Raw genomic sequence first — 22,188 nt, 5'->3', positions numbered from 1 at the left:
GAAGGTCATTGATGAAGCAGATGAAGGTGGTTGGGCCTCAGACACTACCCCGAGGAACTCCTGCAGTGCTGGCCTGAGGCTGAGATGATTGACCTCCAACAACCACAACCATCTTCCTTTGTGGTAGGTATGACTCCAACCAGTGGAGAGTTTTTTGTTTTGATTGTGTTCCAAAACATGGATACTCAAGCATTTGAAGCAATTAAGAAAAGGGCAATTAAATTGATAATCTAGCTTAAAGTATCTGAGCTAAGTGAAGAGATTGAAAAGCCTGGGGTTGTTCATGTGGAAGAAAAAGCTTCAGGTAGATATTGAAGAAGTTGATTTATTAGTGACTATTTTATATTTATAGCCCCGAGTTTTGGACTCCCCGAAAAGTGGAAAACTTTTCTCTGGGTTGAAGTTTACCAGCCCCTTGTGGTGGGCCCTCGTAGGTGCGGCCCTCGGCTGCTTGAATCAAATCAACTTAAATTATATGTACGTGCACTTGCGTGCTGGCGGCATCCGTCTAGATGGAGTTCCGAGGTGAGAAGCTGGTGTGTGTGGGGGGGCCGGGGGTGGAATAAAATTTTCAGGGCAGGAGGAGCGGGGACAATAATTTTTATTGGCTGTGGGGTTGGTGGGAAGGGGTTGAGGGTCAAAGGGTACAAATTTGAGGTGGGGGGGGGGGGAGAGAGAGAGGTTCGGGATACTACCCAATAGAGGGGAGGGGGGTGGTGCCGGACTCTGTTATTGGGATGATGACTTTACGTCATCGGGGCACGGCCCCGCCCCCTCTTTAAATGAGCCGCCGCGCATAATATCGCGCGGGGCTGTGCGGCGGCGGCGGCGGCGGCGGCGCTGCCGCTGCTTCTAAATTAGAAAGCCGCCGATTTCTGAGCGCGCCGCGAATACAATCCCGCCCTCTCGGTCTTCCTCATTTCTTCACTCCCTGCATCTTGCCTCTTGTAATTTTGCCGCAAACCACTTTGCCCTCTTAGTTCTCTCCTACCCTTCAAAAGCTATCTAAAATCCCACCTCATTGCCTAGTTCCCCCTTTTTTTTTTGGCCCTGCTCTATTTCGCACTGCTAAGCGCTCGAAGCATTCTTTTACCTCAAGTTACGATATAAGTTGTTGCTCCGCCTTCATTATAAACATTGAGATCTGTTTCCTGGGTTTCTATTGCTACGACTCGGCTGTTACTGTTACTCAGTAATTACTTCCCGTGCTTTAATGTCGTATCGAATGGATTGATGCTGCTAATCCTATTTTTTTTTAGGAGAAAGGGTTTGCATTGATGTTTTAAGAGTTGCTGCTGACTTTATTAAGCTGGCGCCACCGTGATGTTTCGGGACATTATCAGCCTCAGGATTTCTGGTAACACGAATCCTGCCGCTCAGCATCAAACAATTGATGTGTAACTGGGGCAAATCGTTTCCTCATTCACGGTAAAAGAAGCGGACAGTCGGGGAATTAAAGTCCTGGGCGCAAGGAATGGAAGATAACAGCTGGAGATTGTGGGGGGAGAAATCTCCGCAGTCATGAAGGAGCTGGGAGGAGAGTCGAGGATTTGTCACCAGCTCACGGTGGGTGAAGTTACACCTCGGGTGTTGGACCCCATGTTTGTTACTCGTGTTCTCTTTCCCCCATGTATTCAGGACAAGTTGGAAGCTAGCCTGAGACTTCATGGAGTTACCTGGGTCCAACTTGTTGACATATCCCTGCCAAACCAAACAAGCCTGAGGCAAAACTTGGGGTTGGGGTTGGAGTCAGAGTCAAGGTTAACTTGACCTGCTTCGTGATAGCAATGGAATGGGAGGCTGGCAGAGTATGTATCGGTAGAGGCCATATGTGTGAAACATGATTCCCAAACTGTAACGACCATGGTAATGGCATGCCAACAAAGGGAGCTGGGCTGCCAGATTAGGTAGGATATCCGGTTAGGCAGGTGCCCAGGAGCTTTACTTGATTTTTTGCTTGGCTGCGCTCTTTCTCGTGAGATTTAACTGCTTTTGCTGGCATCCATTATAAAGTGGATTGAATGTAATTCAACCATGCAGACCGTGAAGGTCACCGATTCAAACCCTCAACTACTGAGGTAACTGAGCTCAACTGGGACCGAATAGAGCTGCTGTTGTTTGCCTCAGCATCTCTGGGTGAGGCTTGGGGATGGGGATTTCTGTGAGGGTCCCTGCTTCTACTATCCAACGATCTCTGCTGGAAGTCCACATATAACTTAAGGAAAAGAGCAGGTTGAGACTCAGCTGTGACGGACCCTCTTGTCAAATAGCCAGCTGACATGGTCGAGGCTCTCACATAATTACTGGTTGCTTAGGAAGAGTATGGGAGAGTGATTGTTGCACCTGAACAAGTCTGTATCTTTAGGAGGGAGGAGAATTATTGAAGAAAACAAATGCAAAAGAATGGACTGTACGTGAACCATTTTGATAGTCTGAATAGTTTTTATTGTTGTTGTGTTGTGTGTTTTCAGAGTTGCTGGAACAAATATTAAGCTGCAGGAAATCTGACTTGTATCTTTGTAGATAATTGTTCTTGAAATATTTTTGTTCTCACAGCAGCCACATGTTCATAAGTGGAACAAAATTGTTTTTAAGTGAAATGTGCTCCTATCAAACCTGATCCTTAAGGCAGTGCACACAGTTTTTTTTTAACAACTTCCCTGAAGTGCTAGCATTGAAAGATGAATTATCATTGATATATTAAAAATGTTGTGTGTAACACATTTTCTGTAAGTGTTATATTTGCCGTCTGTACACTTTCCCTGTCACATTTTATTGATAACATCTCTATTGTTAGAAAAATGTGATGTGCTCTGACTCATCATTATGTTAGTGGTGATATATTCAGTCACAGTTAACCAGTGGCCCTGGGTATCATACATATGTATCAGTAATGAATGTGCTATAACAGCCACAAGAGTTCTGCTGTAGCAAAACTGTAACTGTAAAATCCAAGTAGCCAGACAGTCACATCCCAGGGTGCACATTTATAAGAGACTGCGGAATATTTTAGTGTTTTAAAAATCCACTGTCTCTGATTTGTCATGCTGCTTGTCCAACATCCAATACTGCAAGCGTAGACATTTTCCCCAACCAAATATTGGGAAGACTGAAGCCATTGTCTTCAATTCCTGCCACAAAACTTTGTTCCATAGTCACCGACTCCATCCCTCTCCCTGGTAACTGTCTGAGTCTGAATCAGATTGTTCACAAACTTGGTGGTGTATTTTACGCCAAGATAAACTTCTGTCTACCTAATCACTTCATCACCAGGACTGCTTCATTCCACCTCCATAAAATTGTATGACTCCACCCTGCCTCAGCTCATCTGCTGAAATCCTGATCCATGCCTTTGTTCCTTCTAGATTTTACTCCCATAGCACTCCTTGCTGGTCTCCCCTATTCCACCCTCCATAGATTTGAGCTCTTCAAAACTCTGCTACCTGTATCCTTATTCGCACCAAGTGCCATTCACCCATCACCCCATGCTTGCTGATCTACATTGGATCCCAGTCTGACAATGCCTCAGTTTTAAAATTCTCAGCCTTTGTTTCAGATCCCTACATGGCCTTGCCCATTCCTATCTCTCTAACCTCCTACAGCCCTCCAACATAACTGGGCTTCTCCATTTCTGGCCTCTTGAGCATCCCTGATTTTGATCCCTCCAAATTTGGTGGCAGTACCTACAGCTCTTGAATTCCCTCCCTAAATCTCTCTGAGTCTCTACCTCTCTTTCCTCCTTTGAGATGCTCCTTCTTTGTCTAAGCTTTTGGTCATCTGTCCCAATATCTCCTTATTTGGCTCAGTGTCAAGTTCTGTCATCTTATGCTCTTGTGAATCATCTTGGAAAGTTTTACTATATTAAAGATGATACATAAAGACAAGTTCAAAAGCAGAATACTGCAGATGCTGAAAATCTGAAATAAAAGCTGAACATGCTGGAAAGACTCAGCAGATCAGTCATTGTCTGTGGAGAGAGAAACAGAGTTCATGTTTTAGTTTGATGATGAAAGGTCAAGATGCTGCCTGGCCTGCTGAGTCTTTCCAGCATTTTCTGTTTTTATTATATAAATGCTAATTATTTTAATTGTCTCCCATTAAAACATTCAGCATTTTCTGTTTTGAAGGATACAACAAAATACTTTTATGTGATGTTTTGTAAAACTCTGCCGAATGTAAATCAAACCTACTTCGATACAAGTTTGAATGAATATGTGGCTAATGGTCACAACTTTGAACTCTGAATTTCATTTGTAACTTACAGTGGATGTGATAACTATTCTAAACACAAAGCGGTTCTGAGACTTATACTTCCTTACAGAGGCCTGGTACTTAATAAAAAGGGTTTGTTTTTTTCAGCATAAAGTTCCGGAATGTGTTTATTAAGTTTAAAGTTCACATTATATGTTTTTTAAGATATTTGAGAGTGAGTTTCAAAGCTGTAATTGAATTGTGGCGTTCTTGTTATGTTTTAAATGAGAAGTCTGCAGTCAGAATTTAGATTACAGTTTTGAACTCACTCTGCAGTATCTGTTTTATTGTTATACACACTTTATACACACAGTAGGCTTTGTTTGTTTTATTCATTCTTCCTTTCAGCTGGTAATCACAGAATAATACAGTGCAGAAGAGGCCCTTTGGCCCATCGAGTCTGCACCGATGCATTAAAACACCTGACCTGTCTACCTACTGCCATTTGCCAGCACTTGGCCCATTGCCTTGAATGTTATTACATGCCAAGTGCTCATCCAGGTACTTGTTAAAGGATGTGAGGCAACCTGCATCTACCACCCTCCCAGGCAGGGCATTCCAGACCGTCACCACCCTCTGGGTAAAAACGTTCTTCCTCAAATCCCCCTTAAACCTCCCACCCCTCACCTTAAACTTGTGACCCCTCGTAACTGACCCCTCAACTAAGGGGAACAGCTGCTCCCTATCCACCCTGTCCATGCCCCTCATAATCTTGTACACCTCGATCAGGTCACCCCTCAGTCTTCTCTGCTCCAGCGAAAACAACCCAACCTATCCAACCTCTCTTCATAACTTAAATGTTCCATCCCAAGCAACATCCTGGTGAATTGCCTCTGCACCCCCTCCAATGCAATCACATCCTTCCTATAATGTGGCGACCAGAATTGCATACAGTACTCCAGCTGTGGCCTTACCAAAGTTCTGTGCAACTCCAACATGACCTCCCTGCTTTTGTAATCTATGCCTCGATTGATAAAGCCAAGTGTCCCATATGCCTTTTTCATCACCCTATTAACCTGCCCTTCTGCCTTCAGAGATCTATGGACAAACACGCCAAGGTCCCTTTGTTCCTCGGAACTTCCCAGTGTCAGGCCATTCATTGAATACTTCCGTGTCACATGACTCCTTCCAAAGTGTATCACCTCACACTTTTCAGCGTTAAATTCCATCTGCCACTTTTCTGCCCATTTAACCATCCTGTCTATATCTTCCTGCAACCTAAGACACTCCACCTCACTGTTAACCACTCAGCCAATCTTTGGTAATGCTTTGGCATTGAGTGGCACAGTGGATTGGAGCGTTAAGAGGTGATGCCAGACTGTGAGAGGACACAGATTAATTTTCCAGGCTACTGATTAGTTAAAGCTAAGTGCACTGGTCTTGGGAAATGCTAAAAGTAGACAAGGTGCTTTCCACAGGGGGTATTTGAAAATTGAAGACAGCTTTGTCCCAGGATATTCTCAGAGCCTCCCAGCAGATGGCTCAGTATAGCTTTGGCAAAACAATGGGAGCAGTTTGGCTGCTTTCCTGCAGAAAGTGCAAAGTCTAGGAACTGGGACTAGTGGCAAAATAACCAATAGAGCTGACTGTTACATGCAGGTTTGTTGCTGTTGCACATGTGTGTGATAACCAGGGCCATTGCTTAACCAAGACTGAATACATCACCACTAGCATAATGACCAAGTCCCTAACAGGAAACAGCCGCACACTTTCCACTGCCCTATCTCCATTGTATACCATTAGACCTTTCGCTTCTCAACAAACTCAGCCTAACTAGTTCTACACCAGCAACAAATACATTTTTATGAAATTTAAAATGTCTTATTCTACAATTCTAAGAGATTTTTCTGTGTAACTATGTGTATCTATGCTGTCTGTGGCTATTTCCCTCCCATCGTTCTCCCAGTCTTGTGCTTTGTACTCCTCTTGCCAGGTTGCAAGACTGGAACTATTAACCGGACAGTGCCCCATGTCAGTAAATAATTTCATTTCAAAAATATTTGTATTAATTCTGTGCTCTCAAAATGACATCAGTATTGTATTTCCAGCCCAATAAGTCTTTCTGTCCTCTGCTTAGCTGAGTCTACCAGCAGCCCAGTCTAAAGAAGGAAAGTGCACAAATTATAAATAGTATAATTTATTGCATGATCTTAATCGTACTTATAATTCTGATTGCCTAACTTGTAATCATCAACAATTCCGCTGTCTCTATGCTGTTTTGCACCAAGTCCTGCTTACTCACCTCCGTCTTTGCTGACCTACATGGTTCCTGGTTCCCAAGCAACACAAATATAATATTTTCATTCTGCTGTTTAAACCCTTGCATGGCATCACCGCTCCCGATGCCTGTAATCTCCTCCAGCTCAGCCACACATCTATCCAAATTTTTCAGTATTCTGACTGACCCCATGTGAATCTCCCTCTGTTCACTGCATCATTGGTTCCTACCTTGGCCCTATACTGGTATTCACTCCCTAAATCTCCCTACCTCTGCATCCCTCTCATCTCTTTAGACCCTCCTTAAAAATCTCTCTCTTTGAAAAGCTTTTTGTCACCCATCCTCATATTGCCTCCTTTGGCTCAACATCCATTTCTTTGATTATTCTTCTGTGACGCTCCTTGGGCTCTTTTTCTACTCTAAAGATGCTATAGAAATGAAAAATGCAAGTGGCAATTTTCTGAGTACATGAAGAGCCTCACCTGCTAATTGTACATAAAAGTTAATACTGAAGTTAAATCTGAAGGAGTTGAGACAAATGGCAGTCGAGGTGCCTTGTAAATAAAGGGGTGCTGTCCAATGGGAATGAATCAGAAACAAAAACAGAAAATGCTGGAAATACTCAGCAGGTCTGGCAGCATCTGTGGAGAGAAAAACAGAGTTAGCATTTCAGGTCTGTGTGACCTTTCATCAGAATCATCTGAGCCGGGATTTCTTGGTGTGGAGAGAGGGAAAGAGAGAGGGAGAGAGAGGGAGAAAGAAAGAAAAAAAATGCATGCATGAAATAGAAGTGGCGATTGCTGTTGGGTTGCAGTATGTGGCGGGAGGGAGGATAGTAGGGTAGTGATAAAAATTTTACAAACATGGACAAGATTTGTTGTTGTTCGTCAAGCAGCAACTGGCAAGGGCTAAGCCTGTGTTGGATGGCTACAAATCACTTGCAAATTGGAAAGATAGTTATGTCAGATGTCTCTGGTCATTCAGAATGTGGAGAAAAGATAGAATCTCAGCCCAAGAAGGGGAAAGAATTGGAATCACAGAATTGTTAGAATGAGAAGGAGGCCATTTGGCTCATTGTGTCCACACCGGCTCTCCAAATGAGCAATTCACCTACTGCCATTCCGCTGCCTTCTCATAACCCTGCACATTCTTCTTTTTCAGATAATAAGTCTAATTCCCTCTTGAATGCGTCGATTGAATCACCACCACACTCTCAGGCAGTGCATTCCAGATCCTAACCACTTGTTGCGTGAAAATGTTTTTCTTCCGGTTGCTTTTGCTTTTTTTGCCAATCACTTTAAATCTGTGCCCTCTTATTCTCGATCCTTTCACGAGTGGGCACAGTTTTTCCCTATCCACTCTGTCCAGACCTCTTATGATTTTGAATACCTCTATCAAATCTCCTCTCAGCCTTCTCTTCAAGAAAAACAGTCCCACCTTCTCCAATCTATCTTCATAACTGAAGTTCCTCATCCCTGGAACTATTCTTGTGAATCTTTTCCTGCACTCTCTCCAATGCCTTCACATCTTTCCTAAAGTGCAGTGCCCAGAACTGAATCCCCTGCTTTCAACATTGACCATTGACCAGAAGCTGAACTGGAGTAGCCACATAAATACCGTGGCTCCAAGAGCATATCAGAGGCTGGGGATCCTGTGGCGAGTAACTCATCACCTGACTCCCCAAAACCTGTCCACCATCTGCAAGGCACAAGTCAGGAGTGTGATGGAATACTCTCCATTTGCCTGGATGGGTGCAACTCCAACAACATTCAAGAGGCTCAACACCATCCAGGCCAAAGCAGCCCGCTTGGTTGGCACCCCATGCACAAACATTCACTCCCTCCACCACCGACGTACAGTGGCAGCAGTGTGTGCCATCTACAAGATGCACTGCAGCAATGCACCAAAGCTCCTTAGACAGCACCTTCCAAACCTGCGACCTCTCCCAACTAGAAGGACAAGGGCAACAAATGCATGGGAACACCACCACCTGCAAGTTCCCCTCCAAGTCACACACCATCCTGACTTGGAACCATATCGCCGTTCCTTCACTGGCGCTGGATCAAAATCCTGGAACTCCCTTCCTCACAGCACTGTGGGTGTACCTACCTCACATAGACTGCAGCAGTTCAAGAAGGCATCTCACCACCACCTTCTCAAGGGCAATTAGGGATGGCCAATAAATGCTGTCCGAGCTAGCGACGCCCATATCCCATCAATAATGGGATGAATGAATTGAACAGTGCAACAGAAGTGCTGTTTTAGCACTTTAATCATGTTTATGAATGTGATCTAATGTACACCATTTCTATAGCACATTGTTGAGATGGATTATGGCCCTGTGAGGTATGGTGACAGTGTTAGTTGTGGTTCAGTAGGTAGCACTCTTACCTCTTAGCCAGAAAGTTGTGGGTTCAAGTTCCACTCCAGAGAGTTGAGCATATAATCCTAGCTGACACTCCAGTGTAGCACTTTTGGAGGTGTCATTTTGGATAAGCTGTTAAACTGAGGCTCTGTATGCCTTCTCAGGTGGATATAAATGATCCCATGGCAATATTTCAAAGAAGAGCCAGGGGAGTTCTTCCCCAGTGTCCTGGACAATACTTATCCCACAACCAAAATCACAAAGGAAAAGCAGGTTATATGTTCATAATCTCATTGCTGTTTCTGGGACCACAAATTGGCTGCTACTTTTCATACAACACGGCAGTAAATACCCTTCAAAAGTACTTTGTTGGCCGTGAAGCTCTCTAAGATGCCCTGAGGCAGTGAAAGCTGCAGTATAAATACAGGTCTTCTTATGCTCACACTCTCCATGGGCCCCAATTGTATAATAATTTTTATAATGTAGGTTGTTGCGTCATTGAATGTTGTTGTATTGCTGTGGATACATGTATTATGTAAACAGATCAGCAAGAAGCTGTTTAAAATTAAATGAAGCAAAAAGAACAAATGTCACAATAAGTAGAAAGCAAATGAATTGTGATGCAACCAAACGTCAAGCTGAATTAAAAGTTCCAGACTCTTCATTTGGAATGGAAACGTTTCATGCTGTGCTGGTTAAAGCTCAGAATTGATGCGGGTAAAGTCAGGGTGCTGGTGCCCTGCTTTAGAACACTGACACATTGTGCCATGGATAGGAGGGTGGGGGTCAGCATGTTTGTTTCCTCCTCACCCACCCCCCCCCCCCCCACCCCACCCATCCCCATCCTGTTCAGTTCCCGATCTCAATTGTTCTTCAACGGGGAAGAATAAAGTTGGCGAGCAGCTCATCTTGGGTCACTTTGTTCTTCATTCTTTATAGATGGCATCATAGCTGGTAGCCTGGCAGCAGGCTTTCTGTACACCCTTCTCGGTTAGGGAGACACATGGACCAACACACTAAAATAAGTTACCCTAAGATAAAGAATCGAACATATTAAAGGACATCATAATCAAGATTATGTCACAGTGTTAGAACCAGAGCTCTGAAGCTCTACAATTCTATTTTTTAAAATTCTTTAACTGTGCAAGAATTATAGATCCCAAATATGCAGTATGAATCTTTCTGAAAAAGTAAAGGTAGGATTTTGCTGAACATTGAATTAGTTCACTCTTAATCAAATAAAAGATTCATATTCTCTAATATACTCAAAATTAGTGTATACTGTGTGGACTGTACCTTTTGGGGAAAGTTTAATTATGGTTTATGTCAAATAAGGTGCTTCAGTTCAAAACAACAACCTTTACATTGTGTGCTGGAATATGTGAGGAATGAGAGCAATATTGTTTAATATCTATAATGCAGGGAAAAGAAGCACTCCAAATTGTTTACATTGTCTTGAAAAAGGAATGTGGTGCTGCTGATTTGTCCTCATTCTGAATGTGCAGCACCCTATTTAACTCTGAACTAAGCTTTCAAACTCATATTCTCTCCATTACCAAGACTGACAACTTCCACCATCGTAATATCATTCATCTCTGCCCCTTTCTAAGCTAATCTGCTGCTGAAACCGTCAATCATGCTTTTGTTACCTCCACATTTTATTATTCCAGTGCTCTCCTGTCCAGCTTTCCATCTTATGCCCTCTGTAAACTTGAACTCATCCAAAACATGCTTGACTGTATCCTAACTCGCACCAACTCCCATTCACCCATCACACCTGTGCTTGCTGACCTACATTGGCTTCCAATTCACCATAGCCTCCAATTTAAAATACTCATCCTCATGCTTAAATATATCCGTGGCCTTTCCTTTCCCTATCTCTGTAACCTCCTCCAGCCCCACAACCCTCTGAGAACTCTGCATTCCTCCAACTCTGCCTCCTGTCCATCCCACAATTCCTTAACCCCACCATTAGAAATCGTACCTTCATCAGTATAGAACCCTCCCTAATCCTCTTTCCCTCTCCCTCTTTTTCCCCTCCTTTAAAAGTTTCTTGAAACCTACCTCTTTGACCAATGATTTGATTACCTGTCCTAATGTCTCCCTCATTGGCTCAGTGTCAACTTTTGTCTGATTACGCTCCTGTGAAGTGCCTTGGGACATTTTGCTACATTAAAGGCACTATATAAATGCAAGTTGTTGTTCAATTTGGCTTGTTTGCTAGATCTGAACTCCTAGTATATTTGTGTGCTGAGGTCTACAATATCAATGCAGTATTACATGAATTTTCCTAGAGCTTTCAGTCACATAATTGTAAAGATTAGTTTTATGATACTAAAGGATGATCAGTTGAAGTATAAAACAGGAATGGTCAACACAACATTGTTGTGGGCTTCATTCTTACTATGTCTAAAAAAAACAATATTCCATTGCAAAAAAGTGTAGTTGCAGTCTCTTATTCAAACTCTGGAAAGGATAATGCCTCAGTGCATTTTGATACTATTTGTCAAATGGGATTCTACACATATTTATTTTATTGGGGATGAGTCTCGCTCTTCCAAATCTATTTTTCCTCCCTTTCTCTTGGCTCCCCCTTTTATCATGCACTATAACCATGGAGACTGGTCAGAAATGTCCTGCGCTGCCTCTACCTATGTAGTCCTCAAACTGGCTGCTAGGAGGCTTTCAAGATCTGCCAGGGGATGGCTCTCCCTTCAAATTTCCCTTTATCTTCATTGTCTGTACTTTGTGCTTCTCCAGTATAACACAGTGAGATCAGAAACTCAGTGTGGGTATATGTTCAGAAACCACACATCCTAGAGTCAGTGGCTTAGCAGTTGGAGAAGGCTCACTGTCACACATTGTATTTATAATAGTTGCAGTTGATTAGTGCATTATTAAAATGTTTAATACACTTTCCACTGGGAACTGGGTAGAAATCCAATCAAAACTGGGATATCTCTTTTCTCTGCCAGCTGTTAAATCCCACAGGGAAGTGTTTGGGCCATTGTTTGCTCAACCAAGACTGGGACAGGTTTCGGCTTACTGTGTTGAAAACACTTAATTCATCACAAATAGCAATTAAACTGACCATCTGACTCAGACCATAGCAAGAGAAAAAGATCACACAGGTGTAGTAGGGAAACTTTACAATGTTAGGGTTATAGAGGGGGAGGCAAAGGAGAATGCTTTCATAACCAAGTACTCTCACATGTAAATAGATAGAGTTAAGCAATGTGTGCATGTGTATATTTTAACATATATTTATAGATATATATATAAAAACCTCCAATTACTGTCTTTCCTGTATTTGTGTAAAAATAGATTTGTTTACACTTCAGTTATTAAATATAAAAGGAACAGCTTGCTGATGGGTGACTATGACCAGCAACTAGAGGTTTTTGTCATCTCTTAGTGTTTGTTAAATTATTTGCTCTTATTTAATATTTGGTTTGATTTAGTAATTGTTCAGTAAGATCTATATTTACAATGTCCAGAGCATTCGAGAGGTGCCATTATATAGCCAAAATCCGAGTAATTTTATTTTTAGATAATTATATTTGTCACAGTCTACAGTATGAAAACCATAAGTGTGATGTCCTTATCATGTTGTCAGTGAAACTGAATTTGTGCATTTGAACAAAAACTGATGTATAGAAAATGTCATTCAGTAAGATGCTATCTCCCCTATAACTACATATAATAACATATAGCCACTGTATAGAGTTCTAACCATGCATTATGAATATGTGAATAGTATAAGCTACTTCTACTTGCATTATTTGCAGGTGGCTCTTCGAATTCGCCCCATCAATGAATCGGAACTTGATGAAGGAGCCACCATCATAGCACACAAAGTGGATAATCAGGTAACAGTTACTGAGAGCGTGGAATTTCACACTATTTGATACAATCCAATGTTGCTAAAGTCAATTTGTACCATAAACATGCTGTTAATGCCAAATTTATTTATGAGTATTCAGAAAATTCTAACATGTAGAAATCAGTTAAAATCCTCACTCTCCCTGCCATATAACTTTCAGAATTGAATAACTAACAGCCTGAAAGGAAGGGCTAACACCCTATCACCAACTGAATTTTGTTTTTACATCCGGAAGAAGAAAGAAAATCAACATGCTTTTTGTTTAAATAAAGCCAGCAAAGAGCAGATTACATTTTTTTCCCCCAAATAAACTTTATTCATAAAATTTGTGAAAATGCACTGCATAACAGTTCAAATTTGACATTACATAAAGTGCAATACAGATCAGTTTCTTTCAATACAGTACATGAGATGCCTCACTACACTTGCCATTACAGGTTACATTTACAATGTACAGTTACATTTCATGTCAAAATTTCTCTGGTGCATACAGCCCGAGGGGTTTTATATGGGGTTCCAGCTCCTTGGTATACTGTGGCAGGAGGGCCTTACACAGTGGCCTTTCACCATTGAGCCTTTGTGGTGGCTGCCCCAAAACTTTAGTGCAAACTACTCATGGCTTCACAGTTTTGAACTTGTATTTCTTATTCAATCAGTAACTTGGACAGGGTCTAATGTGAAGCAACTTGTCATAACGTACTCCTGGCTGGTCCAAATGAGATCCAATTTAAATATATTGCAATAACATACATTTAAGTAATAATGATCAACTTTTTCAATAGATCATTAGAAATTCATTGTCCTCGTCACAACGTGTTAGCTTACTTCATTGAAAAGCAAAAGTGTCTATCACAAACAGTCAGAAATATAAAAAGATACCATCATTGCTGAGCTGTTTTTAATAAACTGTTAACAACGCTGATACCGATGTGAAGCAGACGGTCAATGCTGGATATGAATTTTAGCTTTCAATAATATATTCAGTGTCCCAACGCTGCCAAACAATTCATTGAAGAGGGCTGAATTTTTATCTTGTCCAGAATTTTCCAATTGCTTTCGTTGGAGAATCATATTGGTCTGAATATTAATGACTTATATTTTATAAAATCTGTACAGACCCAATTGGTTGCCTTTGCCTCTTTGCTCTTCTCCATTTCTTCCAGTTCCAGAAAGCAACTGAATGCAGAAGGAGAAGGGGGAGAAAGAATGGGCTGGAGTTTAAGTTCAGGGAGCAGTTGGGGGTGGGGGTCCGGCAGTGTGTGGGGAAATCCAGCAGTCAGTGCAGTGCATCTTTTGAACTCAAATATTGCGTTATCAGATTATTGCTGTTTTTTCTGAAGAACTGGTGTCAGCGGCAATACGATGAGCTGCATGACACAATTTCAATGCCAGTATTTAAAGGGATGCTCCAAACATGCAATTTGAAGGAGTTTGCAACTGGGAGCCAAAGGCAAGGAAATGGGAGAATGGAGTAAAGAAGGCCAAAGGCAGTGACACCTCCCTGAATGGGCTGCTTGTGGGACCTGAAGACCTGGAGGAATGTAATTTTCCGTAACGACGGGATGAAGAAGCCGGGTGGGAACACCAAGAAGGTGTGGTTCGAGGCAGCAGAGAAGGTCAGCAGCAGGAGCATGGTGCCACGCTCCTGGATACAATATAGGAAATGGTTCAATAGCCTAAGCAGGACAGGAAAGATGACAGAAAAGGCATATTCACCTATATCCTGATGAGTGTAACACCCCAACCCTGTTACTCTGTTTTCTCAGGCTAACCCCAGCAGATCACTCCTCACACCACCTTACCTTGCAGTGCTCCCAATCCTCTGTATCTGTATGCTCCATTGGCACTCACCCTCATCTTTATGCAATGTTGTGCCTCTCCCTCATAGTCACCCTCAACAAGTGCACCGTCTTACGCACACTATAATTCCCATGCTAATGCAGCTTAACTATACTAGGAGTCCTAGCGAAACTTCCCTGGGTCTGTAACACCAAGTAATTGGTGCGGCGCAGTGGTTAGCACTGCAACCTCACAGCTCCAGCGGCCCGGGTTCGATTCTGGGTACTGCCTATGTGGAGTTTGCAAGTTCTCCCTGTGACTGCATGGGTTTCCGCCGGGTGCTCCGGTTTCCTCCCACAGCCAAAGACTTGCAGGTTGATAGGTAAATTGGCCATTGTAAATTGTCCCTAGTGTAGGTAGGTGGTAGGAGAATGGTGGGGATGTGGTAGGGAATATGGGATTAATGTAGGATTAGTATAAATGGGTGATTTTTGGTCGGCACAGACTCGGTGGGCCGAAGGGCCTGTTTCAGTGCTGTATCTCTAAATAAAAAAAATAAAATAAATAAATTGTTGGAACTTGTCCACAGGGCATAGATAAACTGCAGTATAATTAGGTTGGGTTTAACTCAATGAAACCTGATGTATAACCCCTGAAGTACAAAATCCATAATGCATGTTAAACCCAATGAAACATGAACTTGGTTTCATGCCAAACAAAACTGAAAGATGCTGCCATCCCATTTACTGCACCACATTGCATGAGGCATGACCCATCCCTTTACAAAGAGTACATTCCTGCCCCTTCATTCAGTTCACTGCCTGCTCTTGCATTATATGCGCTGGGTTTTTTGGTTGCCTGCCTGTGATTAGGCCTGGTAAATGAACATTTTGTATTGAAATTGCACTGTGCAATATAAATGAGTTAACATGTTAACTTTGGTTTGTTTATTCTGATATCAGAAGCACAATTTCAACTCCTTTGTTTTGTCTTTGACCAAAAGAGCACATATTTGTTCACAGCTGATTTCACCTGGTTCATTGATCCAAATTCAGGGGAAAAATCCAACAGCTTAAATATAACTTTGAAAAATGTAGTCTTTTTATGTATTATAATCAAAAGATGGAAAAGCCCTCATATTGGTTAAGTTTGAGTTACATGGCATGTAGAAAGTTAAGTTGGTCAGTAGAGATCAGCTTCTTATCGCATATGCCTCCCATTTGCTTGTGACAGGCCTGTGTTTGGTATTCATTGAAATTTATGGCACAGAAGGAGGCCTTTCGTGTCTGTCTAACTGTATACATCATAATGGAAACGATTATCAGACATTAACATATTTTAACAGGGTGATAGTGATGAGATCATATGAACCTCACAACATGTTAAGGCCTTATAATGTAAGACAAGATACATTTTAATATGAATGTGATCAAAATAATTTTCAGAACCACCCCAGCCCTCAACCCGCACTATAATTACAGAAGTTGGTCTTAAGGATAATCACAGCTGCCCAAACCTAGTGCTGTGTAAAGATAGCAGTGGAGAGATTAATGGGAAAGGTGAGCATTACAATGTTCCCAGAAGAGCTACCTTTTTAAATATGATTAAAAATACTTGTACAGTTTGGGCAAAAAGCCACAAATAACTGGCCTCTTCAGCACAATTTGAAATGGGCTTTATAACACTGAGCAACATAATGCATGTCTTGTTGCTGTCTGCTCTCCTGCTCTAAACGCTTGGACGTTAAAAGTCATAGTGCCTGAGGCACTATGTCTCTTCCTCCCCATGAGTGCCCCCATCTAATTATTTTCTCAGTACATGAAACTACCCCATGTGTGCAGCCTTGGTATGCTCTGTGGCTACTGTAGCGTCACAAAAACAAAGAGTGAGTTTGTCCTAATTGTCCTGATTTGTGAAGCAGAAATAATTGACCGTGCATGCAACCTACAGATTAACTGATTAGTAAGGGACCCCCTGGGGCCAACTTAACTATTTATAAACCAAAACATAAGTTATTTTGGTTGTGTCAGATTCTGTCTTTTTGTGGAGTGCAGAATAATTTATGTGATTGTTTTTAAATAAAATACCGCAAGGTTTTTCCTCAGTGTCCATGTGGCGCAGGCACTTTCTTTTGCTGAATTCTTGACTTCTCAGCACTTACATAATTTGAAAGCAAAAAATGAATACCTGCATATACAAACAACTGACTCTCCTGTTGTCCAATTTGATATATCACTGAAGCATTTCGACAATATAACGATGAATACTGTTCACTTTGTTCCATTTAAATCACTCTTACTGTTGGATAATTCTAAAGAAATATTGATGAATGATATAGACAAGCCTGCAAACTAGGCACTGTTGCCTTCCCAGTGGAAAATTAAGCTACTATCTTGCTGGTTCTTCACTAACACAGTCTCCTTTTAAGAAAATGGATGTCACTTTGTGGTTGAAATGAAGAATTACTGGACAATTAATTATCAATTACCGAACGCCTCTGTTCTTGTTGCTGACATTGGCTTCACCTCCATAGCAAAGCCTCTCAACTTACTTGTTCCTGCTCCAAGCCCTGTTCCTTCTCGCTGACTGGTCCATGCCAACTAACTCTAGGGCTTTCGTCCTTCCCAGCCCAAGCTGTGCCACATTTGCCCATGCCTTGATTTTACCTGCAATAAAACTCATTTTAACTATTGGGAAGCAGGATCTCCACTTTGGTTTTAAACAAGAGCAAGTAGAGAGTGTGTGTATACTGCATGGTGACACGTGAAATCGTGATCTCACGTGGGATTGTAAACATGGTATATTCATCATTTAACTATTAAAGTGTATATGCAAGACATAAAGAGCAGGAGATGTACTCCCATGAAGAAGAAAGGTAGGGTAAACAAATCCATAGCTCCCTGGATAATGAAAGAGATAGCGATTAAGATGATGAAGAAAAAGTATGCTGATGACAGATGTCAGGTACAACTGAGAACCAGGCTGAATCTTGAAAATTCAGAGGGAAAGTGAAAAAGCAAATAAGAGAAGGAAAGAGAGAGTATGAAAAAAGGCTGGTAGCCAACATAAAAGGGAATCCAAAAGTCTTCTATAGACATTCTTTTGGGCCTCCTTATCTCGAGAGACAATGGATACGCGCCTGGAGGTGGTCAGTGGTTTGTGAAGCAGCGCCTGGAGTGGCTATAAAGGCCAATTCTGGAGTGACAGGCTCTTCCACAGGTGCTGCAGAGAAATTTGTTTGTTGGGGCTGTTGCACAGTTGGCTCTCCCCTTGCGCCTCTGTCTTTTTTCCTGCCAACTACTAAGTCTCTTCGACTCGCCACAATTTAGCCCTGTCTTTATGGCTGCCCGCCAGCTCTGGCGAATGCTGGCAACTGACTCCCACGACTTGTGATCAATGTCACACGATTTCATGTCGCGTTTGCAGACGTCTTTATAACGGAGACATGGACGGCCGGTGGGTCTGATACCAGTGGCGAGCTCGCTGTACAATGTGTCTTTGGGGATCCTGCCATCTTCCATGCGGCTCACATGGCCAAGCCATCTCAAGCGCCGCTGACTCAGTAGTGTGTATAAGCTGGGGATGTTGGCCGCTTCAAGGACTTCTGTGTTGGAGATATAGTCCTGCCACCTGATGCCAAGTATTCTCCGAAGGCAGCGAAGATGGAATGAATTGAGACGTCGCTCTTGGCTGGCATACGTTGTCCAGGCCTCGCTGCCGTAGAGCAAGGTACTGAGGACACAGGCCTGATACACTCGGACTTTTGTGTTCCGTGTCAGTGCGCCATTTTCCCACACTCTCTTGGCCAGTCTGAACATAGCAGTGGAAGCCTTACCCATGCGCTTGTTGATTTCTGCATCTAGAGACAGGTTACTGGTGATAGTTGAGCCTAGGTAGGTGAACTCTTGAACCACTTCCAGAGCGTGGTCGCCAATATTGATGGATGGAGCATTTCTGACATCCTGCCCCATGATGTTCGTTTTCTTGAGGCTGATGGTTAGGCCAAATTCATTGCAGGCAGACGCAAACCTGTCGATGAGACTCTGCAGGCATTCTTCAGTGTGAGATGTTAAAGCAGCATCGTCAGCAAAGAGGAGTTCTCTGATGAGGACTTTCCGTACTTTGGACTTCGCTCTTAGACGGGCAAGGTTGAACAACCTGCCCCCTGATCTTGTGTGGAGGAAAATTCCTTCTTCAGAGGATTTGAACGCATGTGAAAGCAGCAGGGAGAAGAAAATCCCAAAAAGTGTGGGTGCGAGAACACAGCCCTGTTTCACACCACTCAGGATAGGAAAGGGCTCTGATGAGGAGCCACCATGTTGAATTGTGCCTTTCATATTGTCATGGAATGAGGTGATGATACTTAGTAGCTTTGGTGGACATCCGATCTTTTCTAGTAGTCTGAAGAGACCACGTCTGCTGACGAGGTCAAAGGCTTTGGTGAGATCAATGAAAGCAATGTAGAGGGGCATCTGTTGTTCACGGCATTTCTCCTGTATCTGACGAAGGGAGAACAGCATGTCAATAGTCGATCTCTCTGCACGAAAGCCACACTGTGCCTCAGGGTAGACGTACATATATACAGTAAAAGGAGGAGTGGGCCAATTAGGGACCAAAAAGGGGATTTACATATGGAGGCAGGGGGCATAGCTGAGATATTAAGTGAATACTTTGCCTCTGTCTTTACCATGGAAGAAGATGCTGTGCAGGTCATGGTGAAAGAGGAGGTGATTCAGACACTTGAAGGGTTTAAAATTGATAAGAAGGAGATATTGGATAGACTGTCTGCACTTAAAGTTGATTAGACATCAGGACTGGATGAGATGTATCCAAGGATACTGAGGGAAGTGAGAGTAGAAATTGCAGAGGCACTGGCCATAATTTTCCAGTCTTCCTTAGACTTAAGGGTGGTGCCTGAGGACTGGAGAATAGCAAATGTAGCACTCTAGATCAAAAAAGGGTATAAAGATAAGCCCAGCAACTACAGGCTAGTCAGTTTAATCTCGGTGCTGGGGAAACTTTTTGAAATGATAATTTGGGACAACAATAATTGTATCTTGGGCAAATGCAGGTTAATTAAGGAAAGCCAGCACAGATTTGTTAAGGGCAAATCATGTTTAACTAATTTGCTGGAGTTTTTTGATGGGGTAACAGAGAGGGTTGATGAGGGCAATGCTGCTGATGTGGTGTACATGGACTTCCAAAAGGCATTTGATACAGTGTCACACAACAGACTTGTGAGCCAAGTTATAGTTCATGGAATAAAAGGGACAGTAGCAACATGGATACGAAATTGTCTGAATGATAGGAAACATAGACTAGTGGTTAATGGATGTTTTTCGGACGGAGGAAGGTTTGTAGTAGAGTTCCCCAGGGATAGTGTTAGGAACCTTGCTCTTCCTGATATATATTAGTGACCTAGACCTTAGTGTACAGGGCACAATTTCAAAATTTGTGTATCATACGAAACTTGGAAGTATTGTGAACTGTGAGAAGGATAGTGTAGAACTTCAAAGGACACACACAGGTTGGTGGAATGGGCAGACAAGTGGCAGATGAAATTGAATGCAGAGAAGTGTGACGTGATTCATTTTGGTAGGAAGAACATGGTGAGACAATATAAAAAGGATGCAATTCTAAAGGGGGTGCAGGAGCAGAGGGACCTAGGTGTATATGTGCATAAGTCATTGAAGGTGACAGGACAGGTTGAGAGAGTGGTTAATAAAGCATACAGCATCCTTGGCTTTATTAATAGGAGCACAGAGTACAAAAGCAAGGAAGTTATGTTAAACTCGTATAAAACACTGGTTCAGTCTCAACTGGAGTATTGTTTCCAGTTCTGGGTGCCACACTTTAGGAAAGATGTGAACGCATTAGAGAGAGTGCAGAAAAGATTCATGAGAATGGTTCCAAGGATGAGGAACTTCAGTTACGTGGATAGATTGGAGAAGTTCGGATTGTTTTCCTTGGAGAAGAGAAGGTTGAGGGAAGATTTGATAGAGGTCTTCAAAATCATGAGGGGTCTGGACAGAGTAGATCGGGAAAAATGGAATGTAACTCCTTTATTCAAAAAGGGAAGGAGACAGAAAGCAGGAAACTACAGGCCAGTTAGCTTAAAACCTGTCTTAGGGAAAATGTTAGAGGCTATTATTAAAGATGTTATAGCAGGGCATTTAGAAAAAATCAAGGTAATCAGGCAGAGTCAACATGGTTTTGTGAAAGGGAAATCATGTTTAACCAATTTATTGGAGTTCTTTGAGGGAGTTACATGTGCTGTGGATAAAGGGGAACTGGTGGATGTATTGTACTTAGATTTCCAGAAGGCATTTGATAAGGTGCCACATCAAAGGTTATTGCAGAAAATAAAAGCTCATGGTGTAGGGGGTAACATATTGGCATGGATAGAAGATTGGTTAGCTAACAGGAAATAGAGAGTAGGTATAAATGGGTCATTTTCTGGTTGGCAAGATGTGACAAGTGGTGTGCCACAGGGATCAGTGCTGGGGCTTCAAATTTTTACAATTTATGTAAATAACTTAGATGAAGGGACCGAAGGTATGGTTGCTAAATTTGCTAATGACACAAAGATAGGTAGGAAAGTAACTTGTGAAGAGGACATGAGGAGGCTACAAAGGGATATAGATGGGTTAAGTGAGTGGGCAAAGACCTGCCAAATGGAGTATAATATGGTAAAGTGTGAAATTGTCCACTTTGGCAGGAAGAATAAAAAAGAAGCATATTATCTAAAAGGTGAGAGATTGCAGAGCTCTGAGTTGCAGAGGGATCTGGGTATCCTCGTGCATGAATCACAAAAGGTTAGTATGCAGGTACAGCACCTAATTAGGAAAGCTAATAGAATGTTATAATTTATTGCGAGGGGAATTGAATAAAAAAGTAAGGAGGTTATACTTCAGCAATGCAGGGCATTGGTGAGACCACACCTTGAGTACTGTGTACAGTACTGGTCTCCTTATTTAAGGAAGGATGTAAATGCATTGGAGGCAGTCCAAAGAAGGTTTACTAGACTAATACCTAGAATGGGTGGCCTGTCTTACAAGGAAAGAATGAACAGGCTAGGTTTGTATCTGCTGGAATTTAGAAGAGTAAGAAGTGACTTTATTGAAACATATAAGATCCTGAGGGGTCTTGACAGGGTGGATGTGGAAAGAATGTTTCCCCTTGTGGGAGAATCTAGAACTAGGGGTCACTGTTTAAGAATAAAGGGTCGCCCATTTAAGACAGAGATGAGGAGAAATTTTTTCTGTCAGAGGGTTGTGAGTCTTTGGAATTCACTTCCTCAAAAGGTGGTGGAAGCAGAGTCTTTGAATATTTTTAAGGCAGAGGTAGATAGATTCTTGATAAGCTAGGGGGTGAAAGGTTATCGGGGGTAGGTGGAAATCCGGAGTAATCAGTTCAGCCATGATCTTATTGAATGGCAGGACAGGCTCAAGGGGCAGAGTGGCCTACTCCTGCTCCAAATTTGTATGTTCCCATTGATGGAAGGATTGAGAACAAGAGGGCACAGATTTATGGTAATTGGCAAAAGAAGCAATGGCGACATGAGGGAAAACTTTTCATGCAGCAAGTGGTTAGGATCTGGAATGCACTGCCTGAGAGTGTGGTGGAGGCAGGTTCAATCGAGGCATTCAAGAGGGAATTGGATTATTATCTGAAAAGGGAGAATGTGCAGGG

General features: G+C 42.3%; 1 protein-coding gene across 3 annotated transcripts in view; it reads left to right on the top strand.

Annotated features, from left to right (window-relative positions):
• Window positions 1-833: 833 nt before the first annotated feature.
• si:dkey-26i13.8 (kinesin-like protein KIF19) overlaps window positions 834-22,188 on the top strand; it is a 209,126-nt gene continuing 187,771 nt past the window's right edge. For all 3 annotated transcript variants that reach the window (XM_068055750.1, XM_068055749.1, XM_068055748.1), the window contains exons 1-2: window positions 834-1,566; window positions 12,623-12,703. In XM_068055750.1, coding sequence (XP_067911851.1) covers window positions 1,522-1,566; window positions 12,623-12,703 — 126 coding nt within the window. In that variant the 5' untranslated portion in view covers window positions 834-1,521. The remainder of the gene's footprint in view (window positions 1,567-12,622; window positions 12,704-22,188) is intronic.

The sequence above is a fragment of the Heterodontus francisci genome, chromosome 24, assembly GCF_036365525.1.
Source record: "Heterodontus francisci isolate sHetFra1 chromosome 24, sHetFra1.hap1, whole genome shotgun sequence".
NCBI classification, from domain to species: domain Eukaryota; kingdom Metazoa; phylum Chordata; class Chondrichthyes; order Heterodontiformes; family Heterodontidae; genus Heterodontus; species Heterodontus francisci.
Note: the sequence above shows the minus strand (reverse complement) of the source record. Positions and strands in the feature narration are given on the sequence as shown.